This window comes from Myripristis murdjan, chromosome 21 (assembly GCF_902150065.1).
Source record: "Myripristis murdjan chromosome 21, fMyrMur1.1, whole genome shotgun sequence".
Classification (NCBI taxonomy): domain Eukaryota; kingdom Metazoa; phylum Chordata; class Actinopteri; order Holocentriformes; family Holocentridae; genus Myripristis; species Myripristis murdjan.
Window position 1 is genome coordinate 22,928,552 of NC_044000.1, and position 21,539 is coordinate 22,950,090.

The 21,539-nt window shown below is 44.0% G+C and overlaps 2 protein-coding genes across 5 annotated transcripts in view; one reads left to right on the forward strand and one right to left on the reverse strand.

Moving 5' to 3' along the window:
* The window catches only part of kdm6a (lysine (K)-specific demethylase 6A), a 46,668-nt gene extending 33,635 nt beyond the window's left edge, over positions 1-13,033 (forward strand). For all 4 annotated transcript variants that reach the window (XM_030080276.1, XM_030080277.1, XM_030080278.1 and 1 more), the window contains 20 exons: positions 544-642; positions 1,063-1,282; positions 1,696-1,836; positions 3,367-3,459; positions 3,606-3,683; positions 3,901-4,008; positions 4,459-4,857; positions 5,318-6,219; positions 6,827-6,956; positions 7,153-7,258; positions 8,106-8,311; positions 8,843-8,895; positions 8,993-9,067; positions 9,267-9,415; positions 9,512-9,626; positions 9,739-9,926; positions 10,426-10,567; positions 10,757-10,883; positions 11,261-11,431; positions 11,991-13,033. In XM_030080276.1, coding sequence (XP_029936136.1) covers positions 544-642; positions 1,063-1,282; positions 1,696-1,836; positions 3,367-3,459; positions 3,606-3,683; positions 3,901-4,008; positions 4,459-4,857; positions 5,318-6,219; positions 6,827-6,956; positions 7,153-7,258; positions 8,106-8,311; positions 8,843-8,895; positions 8,993-9,067; positions 9,267-9,415; positions 9,512-9,626; positions 9,739-9,926; positions 10,426-10,567; positions 10,757-10,883; positions 11,261-11,431; positions 11,991-12,017 — 3,529 coding nt within the window. In that variant the 3' untranslated portion in view covers positions 12,018-13,033. The remainder of the gene's footprint in view (positions 1-543; positions 643-1,062; positions 1,283-1,695; positions 1,837-3,366; positions 3,460-3,605; positions 3,684-3,900; positions 4,009-4,458; positions 4,858-5,317; positions 6,220-6,826; positions 6,957-7,152; positions 7,259-8,105; positions 8,312-8,842; positions 8,896-8,992; positions 9,068-9,266; positions 9,416-9,511; positions 9,627-9,738; positions 9,927-10,425; positions 10,568-10,756; positions 10,884-11,260; positions 11,432-11,990) is intronic.
* Positions 13,034-13,135: 102 nt separating this feature from the next.
* On the reverse strand, positions 13,136-21,404 carry dipk2b (divergent protein kinase domain 2B). Its single transcript, XM_030081326.1, has 6 exons — positions 21,175-21,404; positions 19,960-20,224; positions 16,693-16,866; positions 16,306-16,594; positions 13,726-13,914; positions 13,136-13,390 (listed from the first exon to the last, which is right to left on the reverse strand). The coding sequence occupies exons 1-6, from the start codon at positions 21,402-21,404 to the stop codon at positions 13,197-13,199; spliced, it is 1,341 nt and encodes a 446-aa protein (XP_029937186.1). The 3' UTR covers positions 13,136-13,196.
* Positions 21,405-21,539: the final 135 nt, after the last annotated feature.

The following is a 21,539-nucleotide window of genomic DNA, read 5'->3' on the forward strand; positions in this document are numbered from 1 at the left end:
TGTAAAAATGAAAACTGGCTGAGTTGGAAACACTTTTGGTGTTTTGACTTTTGGCCTTGTAATAGGCAGCCCTCAAAGTTTTCCACAGGTTTTTGATTTGGTTGATAAATAGGTGGATGCCAGCTTCATGGTTTTGAGCCATTCAGCAATTGAGGCATTTAACAGTCCTTTAAGGCTTAATCTTTACAACAAAGTTGTATCAGCCACAGATCAGTTTGTGTTTTGCTGCTGCCATGTTTCTGTCGCTCCTGGAAACTTACTTCACCATTATCCCCACGTGAGGCAAACATGCACAGCAAGAAAATATTTATTCCAACCAGAGAGAACCGATCAGTATAAGAATTTACATGATCATCAGATGCTAATGTTTTCCTGTTGAACGGATTATCAGAGGTTTACGCCGCCCCTTTCAAACCCATTGAAAATTCCCTCTGATCAGGACACCTGATTAAGGTGTTTATATAAGGCATTTTTATTCTGATTGGGCTGTTATTCTGGCTAAAGTTTCCAACTCCATCTTTCTGTCTCATGTGTCTCCTCCAGGTGCTATTCCAGTATTGGGAAGGTTCAGGATGCATTCATCTCCTACCGCCAGTCCATTGACAAGTCAGAGGCCAGCGCTGACACCTGGTGCTCCATAGGGTAAGAACACACCCGGTGAATTTGTAATGTGCCATTATGATACATTTAACTGGGACGGCATAATTAAGGCTGCACTCTGCCAGCATACTCAAGGTAACTTCTATAAGTTTCTGAGAGAGGGAGTAAAACTTTGTGTGTAATATTTGGTGTCTGCAAGGGTGGTGTGTGCTCAGGATCTCGGTGGCTCTCTAAACGCCTCATGGGGACACTGCAGCTGCACTGCGACAGGGGACGAAGGGAGAGGGTGGATGAGAGAGCACGAAGAGAGCGGGTCTATAGATAGATATATGAAGGGAGGGGTATGTCCTTTGGGAGTGGCAGAGAGTTGGGATGGCTCAGAAAGATAAGGACCTAAATCCAGGAGGATGGCAAGAGAATATCTTTCTTATCTCATCCCCTGTCTCTCTCTGCTGCCTCCAGGGTTCTCTACCAGCAGCAGAACCAGCCTATGGACGCGCTGCAGGCCTACATCTGCGCTGTTCAGCTGGACCACAGCCACGCCGCCGCCTGGATGGACCTGGGAACCCTCTACGAGTCCTGTGGCCAGCCGCACGATGCCATCAAGTGCTACATCAATGCCACCCGCAGCAAGGCCTGCCTCAACACGGCTGCACTCACACAGCGCATCAAACTGCTGCAGGTAGGGCCACCGTTCAGTTGAGTGACACCCATCAACCAGCCTTGTCTATTAGATGTTGTGGAGTATATTGGCGTGCGTGCTCTTAAGTGTTGTGCTTTATCGCCAAGCATTGCTAATGCAATTGGCCTTTATTTTAATGTTGATTGCGCTTCTGTCATTTTAATTTTTGACCACTGAGATATGAATAGTGATTCATATTGATGCATTTTCTCACTTGTAATTGTAAAGCATAATTTCATTGCATTGAACATTTTTGACAGATTGTTTTAATTTAATTGAACCATCTCCCAAAAGGGTATTATTCTATATAATATGACAACAATCTAAAACACCCTCTGTAGGTGTTCTGTAGTGCCTTTCTTGTTGAACTTGAGGTCAGCACTGAAGTGTATGTCTTACGTAATTTCTCCTAGGCTCAGTTGTGTAACCTACAGCCAGGTAGTCTGCAGAATAAGAGTAAAATGCTTCCTAGTATTGAGGAGGCATGGAGCCTACCCATCCCCGCTGAGCTCACGTCCAGGCAGGGGGCCTTGAACACTGCACAGGCACAGCAGGTGAGACCCAGCTCATACCAGAGACTCCGCATACTAAATTTATGCTTGCTATTACAGCTAAGGCCCTGCTCCAGTATTTTTAAACGTGTCACCCAGTCAGTCATTCATCAGACAATATTAAAGTTTCTGGAGTTACAGTTTGTACCTCTGCCCACTGTCTCTTAAGAAGTTGGAGGAAAAACTAGGATGCAGAAAGAATTGGAACTGGGCCTAGACTGTAATAGCCTAATTACTAGAGTGGTAGTTCACCAGATTTGGGACTGATACGATCCAGTATCGGTTTCGGGTGCCAATGCTGACGTAATTCACCCATCAGATATTGGACTGATGTTACTGATCCACGTATAATAACGTTATTAATATTCAAGAAAAAAGAGCTCTGGTCATCGTAATCGGCAGATACCCAAATTCGGGTATCTGAATCGGGTTGAAACTGGAAAAAAAGTGGATCGGTGCATTTTTATAGTTGACCTTTTATAGTGCCTCTCCTTCTCACATCTCATCAAGTGCAAAAATGATTTGGCAGTGCTATTGGTACACATCTCCCGCAGCTGTTCTGTTTGATCCGAAGACGCACAAATCTAGCTGCACACCTGAAAATACATGCATGATAGGTATTATATTAAGTACTGAACTGAGCTATGTACTTGTTCCAGACTAGCACTGATGTTTTAGTATTTTTTTTTTTTTTTTTTTTACCTTGCACGTCTCTCATGTCAATAAAATGGCGCAAATCTTGCCACAGTCATTATTTATGTCAAATAATATCTCCTCCCTCCCGATAAATGGTATCCTGCTCACAGTATACATGCAATTAACATGCATGCATCAGTTTTAATTATTCTTTTTCCATTATTCTACTTAAATAGTTTTCATGCCATCCTGCATACTCTTTGCTAAAGTATACTGTCACAAACAGCAGGGACAATGTCACTAATCTAATTTAATAGATCGAATTGAATTGTAAGTTAAACATTAATGATAAAATGAAAATTAAGCGGCTAACATTGCTGACATTTTTGCTGCACTTTATGTTGCATTTCCTGTAACTGATGCAGTGTTGACACGTGTGAAGAAACAAAAACATTAGTAATGCAGCACATCAGGCGTGTATCACTCTGGGCAGCTTACACAGAATATGAGGTCTGCATGTGCAAACAGCCTTCCACTACTAATATGACAGGTTGCCTTACACCACATTGTAATCACACCATAAATACTCCGATTATGACCTTAATCAAAGCCCTCAATTGGATTAAGGTGTTAACATAACTTGCATTTTAATTGGAGTATTATCATAGCTGTGTTTGAAATCATTGTTGTGCATGTAAATGTACTGAGTGTATCCGATATGAAATCACAGAAATACGTGAATTACATCTGTGGTTTGTTTTGTTTTCCCCTCTTTTTTTTTTTTTTTAAGTGTTTTACCAGAGGTCACTTTGAACTTGAGTTATTTTGAAAAAAGGCTTTAGTACTCCTGGTCAAGTGTATATCCTTGCAAACTATGTTTGTATGCTGGTTGTCCAGGCATGTAAAGGTGAGGGAGGACATTCATCCAGCGGTCACACAGACACACAGGCCAGTCCAGCCAAGAGGAAACGCACCATCAGTCCTGCTAAGGTACTTTAGAGAACATTTCTCAGTCATCCACAGTTCATATGCACTTGAAATCCACTGGAACAGTTCAGTCATCTCTTGGACATTCAGACCCATGTAACTCATTTTTGGGACAGATTGGTTTAGCTTTTCTTTTCTCTCTCTCACAGGGTGTTGCAGACTCTTGGGCAGCGAGCCCTGCACAACAGCAGATCCCCAGCTGGTACCTAACGCCACAGAAACTTCAGGTAGGAAGCTTGCTAGTACTTTGTAAACTCTTTAGCACTCGGTTAACTCTGTTTTAAAGGATGCTTTCTAAATAAAGTTTATTATTACTGTTAATCCAAAGCAATTTATTTCCAAATGCATGTGCAGCATTTTAAATTTTTTTTTTTTTTTTTTTTTTTTTTTTTTTTGCTAAAAGTCTGTTAAGTTCTAAATTCCTGGATCTTGCCCTCTCTTCAGCTCCTGGATCATTTGCGGACCAACCGGGCCAACCTCAAGCCCCTCCAGGTGCAGATGCTGGAGCAGCTGGAGAACCAGTTTGCTCTCATGCAGCAACATCAGCAACAGGTGTGCCCCAAAACACACATGTGCGCACACCCTTATTACATACAGGGCTTTGAATTCATTATGCACCTTAAGCCCTATTTTCATCTTTAATAACGTAGCAATTATATTTCTTTCGTTTCAAATAAGTGTCATGAGGAAAAGCTTTCAGTGAGTTATTGTGAAATTGTTCAGTTTGTCATCTTACAGAATCATCCCAAGTCCAGTAGATCACTCGCTCAGGTGCTCCATGATAACATATATGCATACACTATGTTGTGTGAGCAATGGGCCAATCTCCCTAAATCCTTGCCTGCCCTGCATTAGATAGTAGAGACATTCCAAATAGTTACAGAGGAACTTATTCACAAATTGGTTTTATATCGAAAAAGGTTTTGAGAAAACTACTCTGTTCTCTCAAAGCCTTTTATTCTATTTTTTTCTAACCGCTCCTCTTTGTCTTTGCTGTTTCAGATGAGGCAGCAGGCAGCAGTGGGTGGCCAGTCGCGGCCCAGCCTTCCCAACGGCCCTCTGGCTGAGCCCTCTCACCCCCAAGCAGGCCTATCCCGCTCCTCCCCCCTGAATCACACAGCCGTCCGGCCCCCATGCACCGCTCAGCCCACAGCCAACGGATCCTGCGCTTCGAGCCCGGCAGGGCCGCTGGGACACCCGGACGCTGGTTCTCTGGGCAATAACCACACCCTGGGACCGGGAGGTGGCGGCGCGAGCAACGGAAACGTGCCTTACCCGCAGCAGAACTCTCTACCTCACAACTGCACAGCCGCCAGTCACCCTACCACCAGCAGCACTACCAATAGTCCCAGTCATGCAGACGAGGCTTGGAGGAGCCAGCAACGCAACAACACCACTCAGGTAGCTCCTCTGAGTTCTCTGACCTCTCGTTTCCTCTGTCACATAGCTGTTTTTTTTTTTTCTTTTCATTTGACTGCATCTCTTTCCATAAACACCCAATTTGTCCTTCATGTGCCTCTTGTTACTTCATATTTTCCGTTCTCTGTTTTGTCAACATATTTTTGTGTGTATTGATACAGCTTTTATTCATATTACTTGTTACATTTTTCAGCACCACAAGACTTACATTTGCTGGTGTGTGTCTTAAACCTAGGCTAAGATAAAATGGCAGTGCTAGCTCTCATCTGTTATGCATGTGCATCCCCAGCTGCTTATTTGTTTACTCTGTGTTTTGCAAGAGTTTGATGTTGAAATTTCAAGTGGTTTTGTAATAGGAGTATTTAATATTGTGCTATACTAAATGCTTAGCTGGCCATTACTCCTGACCACTAATTCGATATTTTGGTCCTCTTCCGTCCAGGGGCTTCAAAAAGGTCAAGGTTCACATTCGGCTGGTCCCAATGGTGAACCCCCTTTCTCTTCCTCCTCCTCCTCCCCTCAGACCTCGCTCCCCTCCTCTGGCGCTGGTGCTCTAAATCAGGTTGGACATTCCTCTGGGCCCTGCACTGCCTCCTCCTCAGCCTCCTCCCTGTCCCCCACCTCTCCCCAGACCACGCCCAACCACCTGTCCTCGCCTCCCCACTCCGCGACTACCTCAGGGGTCCACACCAAAGACACCACGCCTTCAGGGAGCAACAACGGCAGCAGTGGTGCCACTGCCACTTTGCCATCAGGGCCTGAGAACACCGTCAGGCATTCCGCAGGGACACCCCTCAGTCCCAGCACCATCCCCGCGCAGGGATTGACTAATCACGTCCAGCCGCGGGTGACGGACAGCTCGTCTAGCCTATCTCAGCCTGGCTCCCCTGCCCCCGGCGTGCTCAGTTCAGACAATCCTCAGCTCTCAGCCTTGCTAAAGGGAAAAGCCAATACTAGCAGTAATGACGATAACAATAACTGCAATAACCATGGAGGGGCTTCCTCAGAAAAAATCAACAACGTCCACCCGGGTCTCCACGGCGCTGCCAAGCCGCTGTCGGAGCACTCAGTGGCGTCCTCGCCGCTCTCAGCCATGTCCGCCGCTACCCCCTCTCCCCGCTCTGCAGACACCCATGCCGCCAACAGCCTGTCCTGCCTTAACAGCCCGTCCAACACCAACAGCCAGGGGCCCACAATCAACGGCAAGGGGCTGGAGGACTCCCGGAGCCCAGTGAAGGTGGAGCCATCAGGGGCAGCTCACAGACACACGGCTCCTTCTGGACTTGCGCCTTGGTCCTCGGTCTCCATCTACCCCAGCTCCAGTGAAGTGCTCAAAGCTTGCAGGTGAGGCCTCCATCTCTCCTGGTTCAGTGTTGTTCAAAACACGGCTCGCTTAGCTTGCTTGTGTTTGTGTGAGAAACCTCGGGCATGGTTTGTTTGTTGTTACGGTTTGTAACAGTTTTGCTTGAGATGAAAAGCTTCCTGTGCTATGATGTCATTGGATCCAAATTGAGTAGATGCTGTCGTAAGATGTGTGCTGAGTGGGTTGCAGATTTGTAGAGGAGTTATGTCTGTGGTGTTTGGATGTGTGCACGTGCAGTCTGATTGGAATAGTGGTCCTATCAGTGAGCCTTCCTTCCAAGTTTTGAAAGCATTGCCTGTATCATTACTACAGTTTGGTTGAAATTTTAAAGCTTAAAACACCAACTCCAGTCTCACTGTGGAGCATATTCTGGGTTCAGGTGTTTTGTTTGGTTTATTGAACCGCCAGGTGGGACAAAATAACCTAGCTGGTGCCTGTAAACGCTCAACAAATGCTCATATATGTCAAATAGTCTGTCCTGCGTACTAAGGGGTAAGGGTGTTGCACATTTATAGTAACTTGAGAGGCAGTCTGCTTTTACCTGAGCTGATAGTGATTTGTCCCTGCCTCCCTTTCTCTGGGCTATAGGAACCTGGGAAGGAATGGTATGTCGACCAGCAGCATCCTCCTGGACAAATGTCCCCCACCGAGGCCGCCTCCCCCACCGTCCCCCACGCTGCCAAAGGACAAGCTCAACCCCCCGACGCCCAGCATCTATGTGCGTACAGCCTGACCGTAGAAGGACAAGTATTCATGATGTTGTTGTGTAAAAATGTTTGTACGACTGTATCTTGGCTACAGCAGCAAACACAAACCCTCCTTAGTCGAATCCCCGTTTATCCATTGATTCTCGCAGTAAGTCTGAGTCAGTCTGCGTCCCCTGACAGCTCTTGTCTCTCCTCTCTGCCGTACAGCTGGAAAACAAGAGGGATGCATTTTTCCCTCCGCTCCATCAATTCTGCACCAACCCTGCCAACCCCGTCACTGTCATCAGAGGACTGGCTGGAGCACTGAAACTGGGTAAGAGACTGTGCCAGAGACGCCACAGCACACACACTCCCCTTTGCGGAAACACATCTGACACTACGTTTTGTTCATTTTGTCTAGTTTCATCTTTGTACCTCTGCTTTAATGTGTTGGTCAAACTTCGGCGATTTGATTTCAGCACTGATCGTTACAGTCGCTGCGTGCACGCTCGACTCTGCATCTGTTTCTTCAGCCTCACGTGGCTCTGTGGGTGTGTCGCTGTGTTCATCAGAGGGTGTGTGCTCCCTGGATGAGTTTTGACATATATGACAACAGCACCACCTGCAAGTGGAAAATGTTACTGCATGTGTTCGCTGGCCTTGCCAAGAATGACAAACACATCTGCTCTCCTTTTACCATATTTTGCTGCTGTATTATATAATACTCTAATCTGACAAATTAATCACTAGTCATTCATGTGGGTATTTAAGCTGTCATGGCCATGCTTAATTACATTTGAATACATTGGAGAATAAAGAAAGCACACACTGGACCACACCCTGTACTACTTCTTACCTTCTCTGCTGCCCAGTCCGACCAACAACAATACCAAGTGACGGTTGCCAAGAATGGCAAAGCCCTGTTCCCCTTGAGCCTCCCCTGGTTGGTTGGAAGGGCAGCCTACTTTTTGAAAAGGCTGATGCAGAGTAAAGTACCTTTCAGTCTCAAAAAAAAAAAAAGACTGAATAACAATTACAATGATCATTACACATGACTATCCATTATGCTAGAAAAACACAGGCATCAGCATGTCTGTTTTTTAGGTAAATTTGCCAACATTTTCCTTCTAACTGCTGTTGTTTCTTGGCTTCTTTCTCTCTGCGTGTCACGCACCCCTCAGACCTGGGGCTGTTTTCTACTAAGACGCTAGTGGAGGCCAACCCAGACCATCTGGTGGAGGTGCGGACCCAGCTGGCCCAGCCCACCGATGAGAACTGGGACCCCAGCGGCAGCAGGAAGATGTGGCGCTGCGAGAGCAGTCGCTCCCACACCACCATCGTCAAATACGCCCAGTACCAAGCCTCATCCTTCCAGGAATCCCTACGGGTCAGTGAGAGATGGATGCATGGATGCATGCCCTACACATACCACTGTCAGGCAGTGCACTGGTACTGGAGTAATAACACAGTTCCTCATTTTTGCAAGAGATATACCAGAGCCGAACAAGGTTTTCACGCCACAATTTAAGTTTTGAAGGGAAAAAAAAAAACAAGCCACATTCATAACCCTTTGATGAATATTATTTATTCATGCAAGCTATTTATTTAAGCAGACAAATTTTTAGTTTTTTTTTTACCAGAGCATCCTTGTTTTCTTGATGTAAAACAATCCATGTGTGCTGTTTTCATGAGCTGTTTTGACAAATGTGTCACCAATAATGTTTGTTATTGGAACAAGAATAAATACTTTGCCTGCTTTGTGGTTCTAGTTCTCCGATCTCAAAACCGCTTCCAAAAGTCTAAAATGAACTTGCTTGACTTAATCATTGAATTTTAAATCATTTTAAATATTTTGGTATGTATGAAGTTTTTCCACCACTTTGTCTTTAATGTGATTTTTGCATTGTGCATCTGTCAGGAGGAGAATGAGAAGAAGAAGGAGCTGGAAGCAGAAGCAGCCTCTGCAGAGAGGTGAGCTCTTATTGCCTTTCTTTCATCTCACAGACTGTGTTCAGTTTTTGTTTTGTCATTTTTTTTTTTTTAAACTCCATCTCCCATGCTCCCTCAGTGCGGCACGGCGAAGGAAAGGGCCTTTCAAACACATCAAGTTTGGCACCAACATCGACCTCTCTGATGAGAAGAAGTAAGTCAGTGCTGAAAAATATAAGACCACATTTTCTTTCACACAAAACCCTGGAGATTCATGCAATATCACAATTAATGCCTGTCCATTCTCTACAAGTTCTACAGTGGTTGCACTTCGGTATGATAGATGTTGGAAATGAGATTTGTTTTAACTCATCAGTGCGGCAGTCCTAATCTATAACCTTTGTCCTTTCCAGGTGGAAGCAGCAGCTCCAGGAGTTGACTAAGTTGCCAGCCTTTTCTAGGGTGGTGTCAGCTGGTAACCTGCTTAGCCATGTAGGACATACCATCCTGGGCATGAACACTGTCCAGCTCTACATGAAGGTGCCTGGCAGCAGGACACCAGGTACACACAGACAATGAAAAGAACAGCATGTGTGTTGACTGTTTTTAAATTTTTTTCCCCTTATCGTTCATAATCATATTGTGTCATCCTGCTTAGGTCATCAAGAGAACAACAACTTCTGTTCGGTCAACATCAACATCGGTCCCGGCGACTGCGAGTGGTTTGCTGTGCCTGAGCCGTACTGGGGAATCATCAATGACTTCTGTGAAAAGTGCGTCTTCAGAAACTATGCACCCTGAAGCCTTCCTAACTCACTTTGGCATGTAATGTGTTGTGTGCCTGAGTTTGACACTGACAGTTTGGTGTGTGCACCTCTCGTGCAGGAACAACATCAACTTCCTGATGGGTTCCTGGTGGCCTAACCTGGAGGACCTGTACGAGGCCAACGTGCCAGTTTACCGGTTTATCCAGCGTCCCGGGGACCTCGTGTGGCTCAACACAGGCACTGTCCACTGGGTTCAGGCCATCGGCTGGTGCAACAACATTGCGTGGAATGTGGGACCCCTCACAGGTGAGAACCGGACCTGGGATGCCTCTTTGTTTGGGATGATGGATTTGCGAAGTGACTTTAAAGGGATAGATTTTTTTGGTTATTGTAGATTTCAGTGTATGCTTGTGAGATAAAGTAGACCCAGGGGTTTAAGTACTGCGACTGAACAGGTGCAGCCTAAAGGTTAAAATTCTGCCTTTTGACAAGGAGAGGTGTTAGTTTAAATCTGTAGACTACCAAGGGAATTTTGAGTGGAGAAATTTAAAGAGTAACGCTCTTCTGTCACTCAACAACTACTTGATGTGCCCCTGGATAGAGTGCTTCATCTCCAGTTGCTCTAATGAAATAGCTGAACGGCAAAAGATTTAGGTACACAGAGCAGCCTCCGTGTTCAAGCATGTGCGAATGTGAAGCAGAACGCGGCTCAAATTAGTGAACTTGCCTGGCAGACTTCCCTCAGTTTCCACTGATTTCATCGAAATGAAAATGACGGCTTCCTGTTTCCTCTGTGTGTCCTCAGCCCATCAGTATAAGCTGGCAGTGGAGCGATACGAGTGGAACAAACTGCAGAGTGTCAAATCCATCGTTCCCATGATCCACCTCTCCTGGAACATGGCCAGGAACATCAAAGTGTCGGACCACAAACTCTTCGAGATGATCAAGTGAGGACATGAACTCACTCATGCTCTCAAATTACCAAGCTTAATTTCTTGCATGAATGTCAGCACTATTTCAGATCTTAACCTTTATTTGCTCCCATGGTACGAGGTTTGAATAATTAGACCAGAACCTCTTACACTCGGCTAACTTGTGGCTGTTGGTGTGTGTGCGTGTGTGTGCCTGTGTGTCAGGTATTGTTTGCTGCGGACTCTCAAACAATGTCAGATGCTGCGGGACCTGCTCTTGGCGGCAGGGAAGGAGCTGGTGTGGCACGGAAGGACCCAGAATGAGCCGGCACACTACTGCAGCATCTGTGAGGTAGGCACACACACTCACAGCATCAACTGGATCCTGTCTACAATTTGTTCCATCAAGGGTTAAATATAGAAATATTTCAGTGGGAAGTCACTATGAAAGGCAGAATGGACAAGTAAATGTACATTTTACAGCATTTATAGAGAGTATATACTAGAAACACATTGCAAATGGTCACTGTTTGTGTCTGGAAAACTCAATTCTGTAAAAAGTAGCTTCCCTCTTAAATAGTTATGTATTTTGGATTATTTTACTGGAACCATGTTTTCCACTTTTTGTGCTTCCATCAAGGCCTGTTGTTGGTGTGTCAGGTGACTGGCCTTGGTCAGGTGGTGCTGAAGCACTGGGTTTACACTCGGGTATCTGCCTCTTTTTCCCAGGTGGAGGTGTTTGATTTGCTGTTTGTGACCAGCGAGAGCAACAGCAGGAAAACTTACGTGGTGCACTGCCAGGACTGTGCCCGCAGGGGGAGCAGTAACCTGGACAACTTTGTGGTGCTAGAGCAGTACAAGATAGAGGACCTCATGCAGGTCTACGACCAGTTCACACTTGTAAGTATACACTAGCAAGATTAGTTTTTGCACTCACTTGGTTTTTGAAATCCGACTCATGCATGGTGTTCCTTTTTTTTATAGACAAAAAGTGGATTAATTTAAAGTAATCACACTTGGTTTTGTATTCAAAATGTCTCACCAGAATGCATTTTGTGTGTCCTTGAGGTCGAATAAACATGGCGAATGCATCTCCTGCCTCAAAAGACATTTGCAAAACCCTTATTTTGAAACACTGTCACACTGTGCATTAGCATGTGTACCATGTCACCCCTCATGTTCATGGCTTGCTGGAAGTTGATGTGATACAAACAATACAGGGACTTTTCCTTGTGTGCATCATAGTGCTACAAATGCTCACAACCCTGGGTACCCTTTTTAAATGTTTTTTTGTAAAGTCAGTCCTTTGTCACTCATAAGAGAAAGGTCTCAGGTGTGTATACTTGCTCAATAGAGGAGTTTGGCCTACAGGCTGTATAATGAATATCAATCAGTTTGCAGGCAAAATGAAAAGCAAATGCATCCAGCTTAGTGTGTTCTTCCTTTTTTATCTTTGCAGGCTAGTCCTCTGCCTTCCTCCTCTTGATGGTAACATTGTGTTGTTCTGAGGACTATTAGAATCATAATGGACTTATGGAAACCCTCCGGAAACCTTTTTTTCTGATATTCAGGAAGTAAGCCGGCAGTCCTCCAACTGCGTTCTGTAGCTATCCCATTAAGGCAGCTGTGTGAAAGCTGTGTGTCTATGCAACCTGCCCAGAGCGGTGTGCCTCCCCCCGGTGGACTGGAGGGGGACGGCAGCCTCTCCTGTCATCATGACCAGACTGTTCTACTGCTGGCCCAGCTGGACTTCTCCAGAAAACACACAAAAACCCACAAAAAATGATGAAAAAAAGAGTTTTGTATATATTATGTTACAACTGGCAACAACGTCACACAAAGACTACTGACTTGATAATTTTCTTTTTCCATTTTTGTATTCTGTTTGTGGGTTGACACAGGAGTTTTGTTCCCTCTCCCCCCTGAGATGAGTAACTAGCATAGCTGGTCTTTTGTATGTTAGATAGATAGAAGTCTCCTTGGTCAGGAAAACAAGAAAAAATGTTTTGTAATGTGAAAAGTTGAGTGACATGTTGATTGCAACATTTCCCCCATTTTTTTTTTTTTTTTTTTAAATAAATTGGTTTTATGTTGAATTTTGTTTTTGTCGGAACCATACTGAGTTTTTGGTTTCTTTGGGTAAAAAAGTGGAAATCATTTGAAGAGAAACAACAGCCAAGTCACAGAGAAAATGGGTTGCACATAGACAAAGGAGTGAACTTTAATTTGTGTTCTTTTTTTCTTCTAATTTTGATGTAAATTTACACTATTTATAAATGCATATTTATTGCTTGAAAATATTTGTTGATGGAATGCTGTAATTTTTTCCAGAGTACCTGCCATTAAATTTGAAGGAGCCTTGTCATTTTAAGCACGGCCCCTCATACGTTTTCTATATAAATAAAACTGCTTAGTAAGCATTGTACAGAGACCTTCCTTGAAATGGTTTTATTGTTTGAAGGATGTTTTATGCGTCAATAAACAAAAAACTGTCTTTATTTACATCTTCAGCTCTGTTGTGGTTATTTGCATTTATAATCTACATAACTATCATATATGAAAGTGAAGGTAGGTTTTTGGTATGCTGCAGTATCTCATCTCACCAGTTCCAGGAAGCACAGGTGCATTGTTGGTGTTGTAGTTCAAGATATTGTTTGGGTGTGATTCAGTACCCCTGGTTGTAGCGGCACTCGGGGAACCTGTAGCTGTAGTCCTGACTGCAGGGCCTCAGTGGTTTCAAAGTGTCCTTGAGAGCCTGAACTGCCCACAGTATCCTCCAGTCGGGCTGACTCGGGTCAGCGCACACACGCAGCAGCAGTGTTACGTTGCTGGGAAGACGGCCCGCATCGGTGCCAATCTCTGATAAGGACGATAAAAATTCAGCAACCACTGGTCACGAAGATAAAGCAAAAGATCTGATAAAAGGCAAACTGCAGTAGCTAAGCTTGCATCTAGGATACTATTTCACTGTAGGCGTTATGTAATGGTGCCTCAAGGGAAATCAAAGTGCAAAGGACAGCATCCCTGGAGCTGGAAGGGATTTAGTGTCTTGCTCAAGGACACCCTGGCAGGGTCGATTTTTGCTGACACTATTGTTCGAACACCGGCATTTCTGTTGAATTTTTAAACATTAGGCCACCATGCAGCCTAAACAGAGCATCCCAGTCAGCAACAGGTGTGGTGCTTTGGCCTACCGTGTCCCGCCTGAGCCTCTCTGACAGACAGCAGCTTGGGCAGGAGGTGTCTGCACAGCATGGTGAAGCTCTGGGACGGACGCACAGAACGACAGGGTGGAGGCTGGCTGCACGGAGAGGTCCCCTGACCCAGGCAGGCGAAGATGTCTTCGTCTGGGCCCGAGGGAGAGGGGCGATCTGGGGGGAAACCTGGAGGGGAGACAGGAGACAGCAGCTCTGCAATACAACAAGGTAATGAAAACAAATGTTGTGTTCCTTGTTAATTGCGATAAGAGTGCCGAGTGGAGACAGTAAAAGTCTGGACGAGGGGGACGTCTTCTATTCCTTGCTTATCATTCTCTCCTCTGAAGGCACTGGAAGTTTATTGCCACCATTTGTCCATCTCACTTGGTTGTCTTCTCACTTACACTGCCAGGACAACTGCCACTTTGCTAAATGGACCACCAGGACCAGAAGGCAAATTCACCTAAATGCATTCTCTCGCTGTGCATCCAATTTTTTTTTTACTTGACTTAAACCTTTTGCAGCTTAGCTTCATACATAAATATCAATTCCTATGGGTTTCCTACCGGTGGTTTTGGAAATACCTCGGTCACCAAGTGGAGATCATAGTTTACCCACCTTTGGATCTACTGTCTCATCGGTGACCAGGATCAGAGTAAAACTCAAATCCCAAACTTGCTGAAAAGTTTGCATGGACCAGAATCAGAAGTACCACTCTCTATTGGACCTGAATCAAAAACAAATGAAAGAACTGTGCTGGGCTACTGTGCGAGTGAGAACAATGCAGATGGCAGAGCACAGATGATGGACGTGTTATCCAAGCAGTCATACAAACTGGTTCCTGTTTGCTCGTCACTTGCAATTAGAAAACACAAAATAATAAAGATCTCAACTCTTTAAAAAGGAATAGATTCAGCTTATTTACTGTTTCCATTTTACATTTTTTGTCGCTGTACTTTTTTACTATGCTTTCCGAGGTTTGCCTGTTTTATCCCTTGCACCTTGTGTAATTTTATATACAAACAAAATGATTATACTGTATTGTTATTACATACTGTGAGTACTGTTTGAGTCTCTGTGTGTAATACAGTGTTACATATTTTACATCATGTGGATGTCAGTAAAGGCTGAAAAACAAAAAACGACACTGCACACACACACACACACACACACACACAGGCAGCCACTATGAGATATCAAAAGAACAACAAAGTCAAATCCCTTGTCTTTTCTCATGGAAGTAGGTGGTCATTTTTACAACACAGCTGAAGTCTCGTTGAATGTGCGGTGGTTTGGCGCAGACGCCTTCAGGGGAGCCTGTTATCCCTGCAATCTGTGCCCTAAATTTCCCTCTACACAATCCCCTGTAAACATGTCACAGTGAGATCCCTGCACCATAACAAAGGCATAATGTCTCATTAAATGTTCCCATGGTGCATGCAGTCACCACACTCCGGTGGGGTACTGTCTTCGTCTGTGATGCAGTCTATCAGCATGGACGGGAAAAAACCCTAGGAATTAATAATGAAGCTGAACACAGTCGCTGGAAAAAAAAAAAAAAAAAAAAAATCAAAGTTTTTCTGATGTTTATATCAATTATCTATATCAAGCTTGTTTTTTTTTTTAATCTGATCTGTCGGTATGGTTTTGTTTTCTCAATGTTTCCTCCTGGTTGGTTATCATCTGTGGTAACTAAACAGTGTGTAGCAGCATGAACTGTTTTCATAGAAGTTGTTCTGCTGCTGCGGATTTACTATCATGCTAAAAACAGACCCGATGATGCCATGGTTTACTGGAGGGGAAAAGAGGAACTTTGACAGTCAACGGTTTATAAAAAGAGGAACAGCTTGAGCCTATACTTCCTCCGTGGTAAAGAAAGGCTAGAAAAAGACTGAACAGACATCTTTGATAATTTAGGGGTTTTGATTTGATCCGATAAAATGAATAGTTATGGGGTTGTTTGATTTTGGATATGCAACCTCTTCTCACATGTCTCCTGAAAATAAATGACCTGTCACATTATTAGTCAGTCACAATGAACGTGTTTAGGATCAGCTGATGAAATCTGTATATCTGACACGTGTGTACTTAAACAGCTGAATAAAGGAAATTCTTTCTTACACATCAGTTTTATCCAAGGTCAGTACATCAGGATTTCCTAGCAAAATAAATACATTCCAAGATGTTCTAATCCATTGCAAAAATCAAAATTCCTTTTACAATCCTTGCCATGTGAAATTGTATTTTTGCAATGAGATAGAGACCTTTTTGTTGTTGCTGTCGTGGGTTTTGACGGGATCTTAATAGCTACAGTAATTGCAAAAACTTCCTATGCATTGGACTATTCTGACACAGCTGTTACCTAAATCCAAAGACCACCTGTGCATTTCCTATTTTTGTCTGTTATTTTTTACAAAACACTGAGCCTTTTGCATCTCACTTATTCTTCATTTTTTTTTTATTTTTTTTACTTGATTACCCCTTTAGAGCTACTCTCTGCCATGTTCTGGTGGAGTGGGGCTACTGCTCATTAATGTTATACCTCCTGCAGTCTGAGTTAGGAGCCCCTCCTCTTACCTTGCACCAGGTCTATGACTCCAATGGTGCTGGCATCACTGATGATGAGCCTGCCATCCTCTAAAAGCCCAAACATGTCCTCCCCCAGCTGGGTGTAGTAGAGCCTGAATCCCAGGCTGTTGGAGTCCAGACCCTGGCTTAGCTGGATCAGCTGGTAGACTGCATCTGCCCTCTGCTCCATGGAGGCTCCATAAAGCGCTGACAAAGGCCTGGAGCTTGTCCACACCATCAACCTACCACAGGCGCCATGGTAGCGCGGGAAAGGCCAGCCCTCAGCGCCTGGGAACATCTGGGTCGAAGTGGGGAGAACTGGGGAGCTAATTCTGTTTGTGACGATACATTACATAACGAGTATCTGGTGCCAGCAGCTCCTTGACTGCAGTTTACCTGTAGTACCAAGGGGTGTTGACTGACTGTGAGAGTGTACAGGAGGCGGAGTTTGTCTTTCTCAGTGAAATGTTTCATCTGGAGGCTCCCGACGTCGGCCACCTCGGCATAACGACGCACCAGCCGGTCCAGCAGCCTCTGGGAGGGGCACCGCAGCAACGGAGGGGCCAGGCCCTGCAAGAGAGGCAGGGGACAGGCGCCACACATTTCTGATAAGTATAACACCAATAATGTGAATCACTGTCATTACTACTGAGCTGTCACTGATTAGAATTTGGGATCCAGATTTTAATTCTCATAAATTTTAATCTCACTGAGCATGCTAAAAAAAATAATGTGCAACATTTTCAGATAAATAAATGTTTGGTTTACTCCACAGATTGATTGAATCTATATCACTTTGCTGCTCTAAACAGCAGTCACATGTCTGGTAGGGATTTCTGGGGAAAAATCCTCTGCCATATGGGAAGTGATACATTTTGGTGAGCCCGTGGTTTGTTTGGACCAAATAGAAGAACTGGGTAGTTAGCATGAGCAGAGATAGTCACCATGACTGAACAAACAGGAAAAAAAAGAGCTCCACCTACAGTAACTTAAATTCCATCCTCAGAAAATGAAAGGGGAGATTATAGTCACAGCACTGGACACATTTGATTAACAAGTGATCTCTGGGAAGTGCGGTGCAGAGACGCGACAGCTATCACTGCTTGGCACCAGTCTCACCATCAAAGAAACATGGACCTGGCAGAAAACTGCTTTAAACTTAGGATTGTTCTCCTTTTCTCTCATTCATGCCTTCTGATATGAATGCGAGTTATTTTCAACTAGATCCAACACTACCTAAATTCCTGCATTCCCTCCAGAATGCCTTTCTGTATTTGCCTCCAACTTGTGCCACTATGATGCCTAAGTGGTTGTCACTGTCACATTCACAGGAACAGGGACCAGAATGTTCACCCTCATTTTTCAACATTTTGTATGTACAAATACGTGCTTAAACCAAATCTGAAAATCCAACAACAGAGCGGGATTTAAAAACCTGCAGTTACGGTGGGCAATATGAAAAATTAATCATAGCTCTGACCACTTTAACAGCACCAGGCTGTCAAAAAACCAATGAATAATCTAACCAATAAAATGGCACCTATAACAGTCAAATAATTGTTTTTTTTTTTTTTTTAAGCGACTGCTTAGACTACAGTAGCTGTAGTCACACATTCTACCATCACATATGCATATTCTACCATACATATTTTACCATTGCATATTATATACATATTCTACCATTCATTCTACATATTCTGCCAAACAATTTGAGCAATGCATACATATTGTCCACCATTTAAGCATACAGATTTAAAATATCTAATTAACAATAATTTCAACTATAAGAATGGTTCAGGGTGTAGGCAATTTAGTACAGCTCAATCCTATAAAAAGCAACAATAATGCAGCAAAGGTTCATATTGCTTGGATCAACAGTTTGGTGAATCCTGCCTTGATAAAATTCTTTTTTAGTGAGTAGAGTACCTACTTTGTAGATTTTATTTTCCAAATCCATGCGAGAGAGAAAGACCAAATGCAGCAATGCCATACTGATGCACATTCACGTTCTCTCTGCCCTAGGAATTGTGCCCACTGGCACGTTTTAATAAGACTAAGGACAGGTCTGGACTTTCAAAACCCACAATCAGCTGCATAATGTCTGCAGCCCTTTGAACCATAAATTCACTGACTCCACTATGCATGCCGTGTGCCTATAATGCTGCACAACGGGCTGCAGAAAAAATGGAGTTTCACACCACCGCTGGATTTCCCAGTGTCTGTATAGAGCTACCAAGCACACACATAAGTACTAGCACCATCATGCAACAAGGTAAACTGTGCCAGCAGACATTCGCAGTGCACATTTGGCTTTGCTGAATGCTGTTGCTAAATGGATTATTGATAATTGCTGCCTTTGTTGTATTTTGATGCGCCAGGCTTAGAGAAATTTATTTAAATGCCGATTATTTATCACTGCAGGACGCCACAGACGCCTCTCACCAGCCTCTCATCCTAACAGGAGGCAAATGTTTGGTCCAAAGTGGCTGGTCCATCTCAGACAGGCTGCTCTCTCTCTCTCCACCTGTTGCAGCGATGTCCCTCTTATAGGGTATAATTTTTGTGTTGGCAGAAGTGTTCTGGTCAACGCGTTTTGTGTTAAAATTCTGCCACTTGTTTGCATTCAGACAAAGCAGAGATGACTGTCGCTCTTACCTTCTCCCAGGCTATGTTCCTCCATTTCTTAGTTAATTGTTCACCAGGGGTTCCAAATTGCTTTTTTGGTTTGCCTCAAACGCGTTTACCACATATATTTCTGCTTTTTGCTTCTCTGCGTGCCTTGTTCAGTGCTGAAGGGATATCATTGACATTTTCTCTAGTATTTAAAGCTTGTTGCCATATAGGGCCACATCTGTTATGTTAAGTGGCTGGGCGTAATACATGATGCTGGTTCAGATAGTGCTGCATTTATTATTGCATAAAAATGACAATGGCTGTGTCAGATTTTAATGACTACCAATTTTCTTATACATTATGCATACAAAAATTCTCATTTTATTTATTTTTATTTGAGAGACTATGAAACTTTGCTATCAGGGCTGGACAATAAATCAATATTATACTGACATTATGATATGAGTCATAGATATCATATGAGTCTAGATATAGGAGTTGTAATGTTGTGATATGGCTAAGCATTGTCTTGTTCCTATTTTTAAAGGCTGCGTTCCAGTAAGACAATGCAATTTTCTGAACTTATTAGACGGTGCTATTTATTCTATTGTTTGCCTGTACCTGCTTGGGCATGATTGTTGTATGTAAATGTCTTATGAAAGCATCAATAGTCATCCCTACAATGTCATCACAGCATTGATATCACAATATTTAATCAAAGATACTGTGATATGTGATTTTGTCCATATTGCACAGCCGTAATTGCTATGCAGCGGTGATGAATGAGTACCTGGGGTGCTACCTGAAGCTTTTTCCGTGTGAGGTTTGCAGCTCCAGCTTGTTTATTTGTGCATTTTGTCCTACGGTCCAAAGACATGCAAATGAGGTAGACAGAGACTCTAAATTCCCCATAGGTATGAATGCGACTGTTTCCCTGCCTCCTGCTCAGTGTATTCTGGGATAGTTTCCAGCCCCATTTGAGCTGTAAAAGGGAGGCAAAGAGAAGAAATGAATGACAGAATGAATGAAATGAAACATACTCATTCATACCTGAACCATGTGTGGCAGCAGCAGATGAGACCGTTTCCACCTCTGGAAGCGGGGCGTCGCAGTGAGAACAGCCTCGATGCTGCACGGCCCCTGCTTGCCCGCAGAGCGACAGATGAAGAGGTCAGACAAGTTGTGCTGATGAGGAGAAGAGAGGAAGGACAGCAAAACTGGACGCCAGCTCTGTAAATCATCTGTCAGGTTCCCGAGGAAACTCTGCCTGTCATCCGATGGTACAGCTTGTTCTGGGAACATCCACCAATCAAACCTATGAGTATGAAACGTGGGAATTTGTTTTAGTAGGGTATGTTGATTAGTATTCATTATCCTGACAACAGTCAGAGGTGCTTTAACACTGCATCGCTGTGCTGTCATTATCTCTGCTTGGCAGATTGGAATGGTCACCACACTTTTTGTTTTTCTGGTTACAGCCTGAAAGGGGAAATGGAAATATTATCTTTGGCAAACATTGGGCTGTTGGTGTAGGGCCGCTGGTGGCATGAAGTGTTGACGTGACAACCTTGTGAGTGGGCACATGGTCACAGAAAGAGGAGTGCATGGAAACTAAGCTTATAACACCGAGATGTGGGTATTTTTTAAGTCCTGTATGGTACCAGAGTCACGTAACAGTATCTTAAACATATCCTTCACCTGAGTCTTTTCTCCAAAACTTCAGAAAATGTGTGATGATGGACATTTATTGTGCTCGCTGGATGACATTCATTGTGCTCCTGTAACAAAGCGAGTCATGAGCGTGGGCTCATTCACCAGAGCTCTGTATCAGACTTTTAGGCATTGTGCTTGACAGTTATTTCATTATCACAGCCACAGGTGGCTGAGTTGGTCTGCTGGTCTGACGGCTACATCAGCTGAACCACACTTAATTTATTCATGACTCCTTCTTTCTTTTCTTTCATTTCTTTAAAAACAGTGGCTGACAGTCTGCGTCTATGTGTTTTTTCACCCTCCACTTAGTTTCAAAAGGCACAAAGGGAGAGAGATGACATTTCAGAAAATACCAAAGCTGAAAACTGAGGCACAGCCTGACATAGATTTACATGAGACATGAGACAGATGGAACTCTTTATGGAGTGTGCCACAAAATGTCAGATGTCATTTCCGTATTGAACTACATATATGGTTTAACTTTTTTTTTTTTTTTTGGCTTATGCATCACTTTATCCTCACTTTCTAAAAGCAAAGTGTATCCAGACTCACCTGATGTGGTTCTTGAACAGCTTCTTGCATATGGATGTGCCCACACAGGCGTTGCACTTGTCCAGCCCCAGGTAGGCTCGTCTCAGGGTGAGGGCTTTCTTGGATGGACTTGCATCTTCCAGAGCTTCATGAGCCTGACACAGCAGCACGATACACACCACCACCCTGGCACACCTGACTCTAACTGTAACCCCATCTGATGTCCACTGTCCAGGACGCATCAAGCTCATGGCAGCTCTCATTTCACATATCCCGACAGTCCTAACACACACAGGTAGTCTATCAGCGCCTGGTCCCTCAGTTTCTCACTTGTTATGCTTCTGCTGTAATCTCTTTGTGAGTCGTTTGGTCCTACATCGGCACAC

Coding starts and splice junctions, on each gene's coding strand:
- dipk2b (XM_030081326.1), bottom strand. CDS start 21,404: ATGAGCTTGATGCGTCCTGGACAGTGGACATCAGATGGGGTTACAGTT. Junction 20,225..21,174: donor CTGTTCAAGAACCACATCAG/GTGAGTCTGGAT, acceptor TCATACTCATAG/GTTTGATTGGTGGATGTTCC. Junction 16,867..19,959: donor TGCTGCCACACATGGTTCAG/GTATGAATGAGT, acceptor CCTCTCTTGCAG/GGCCTGGCCCCTCCGTTGCT.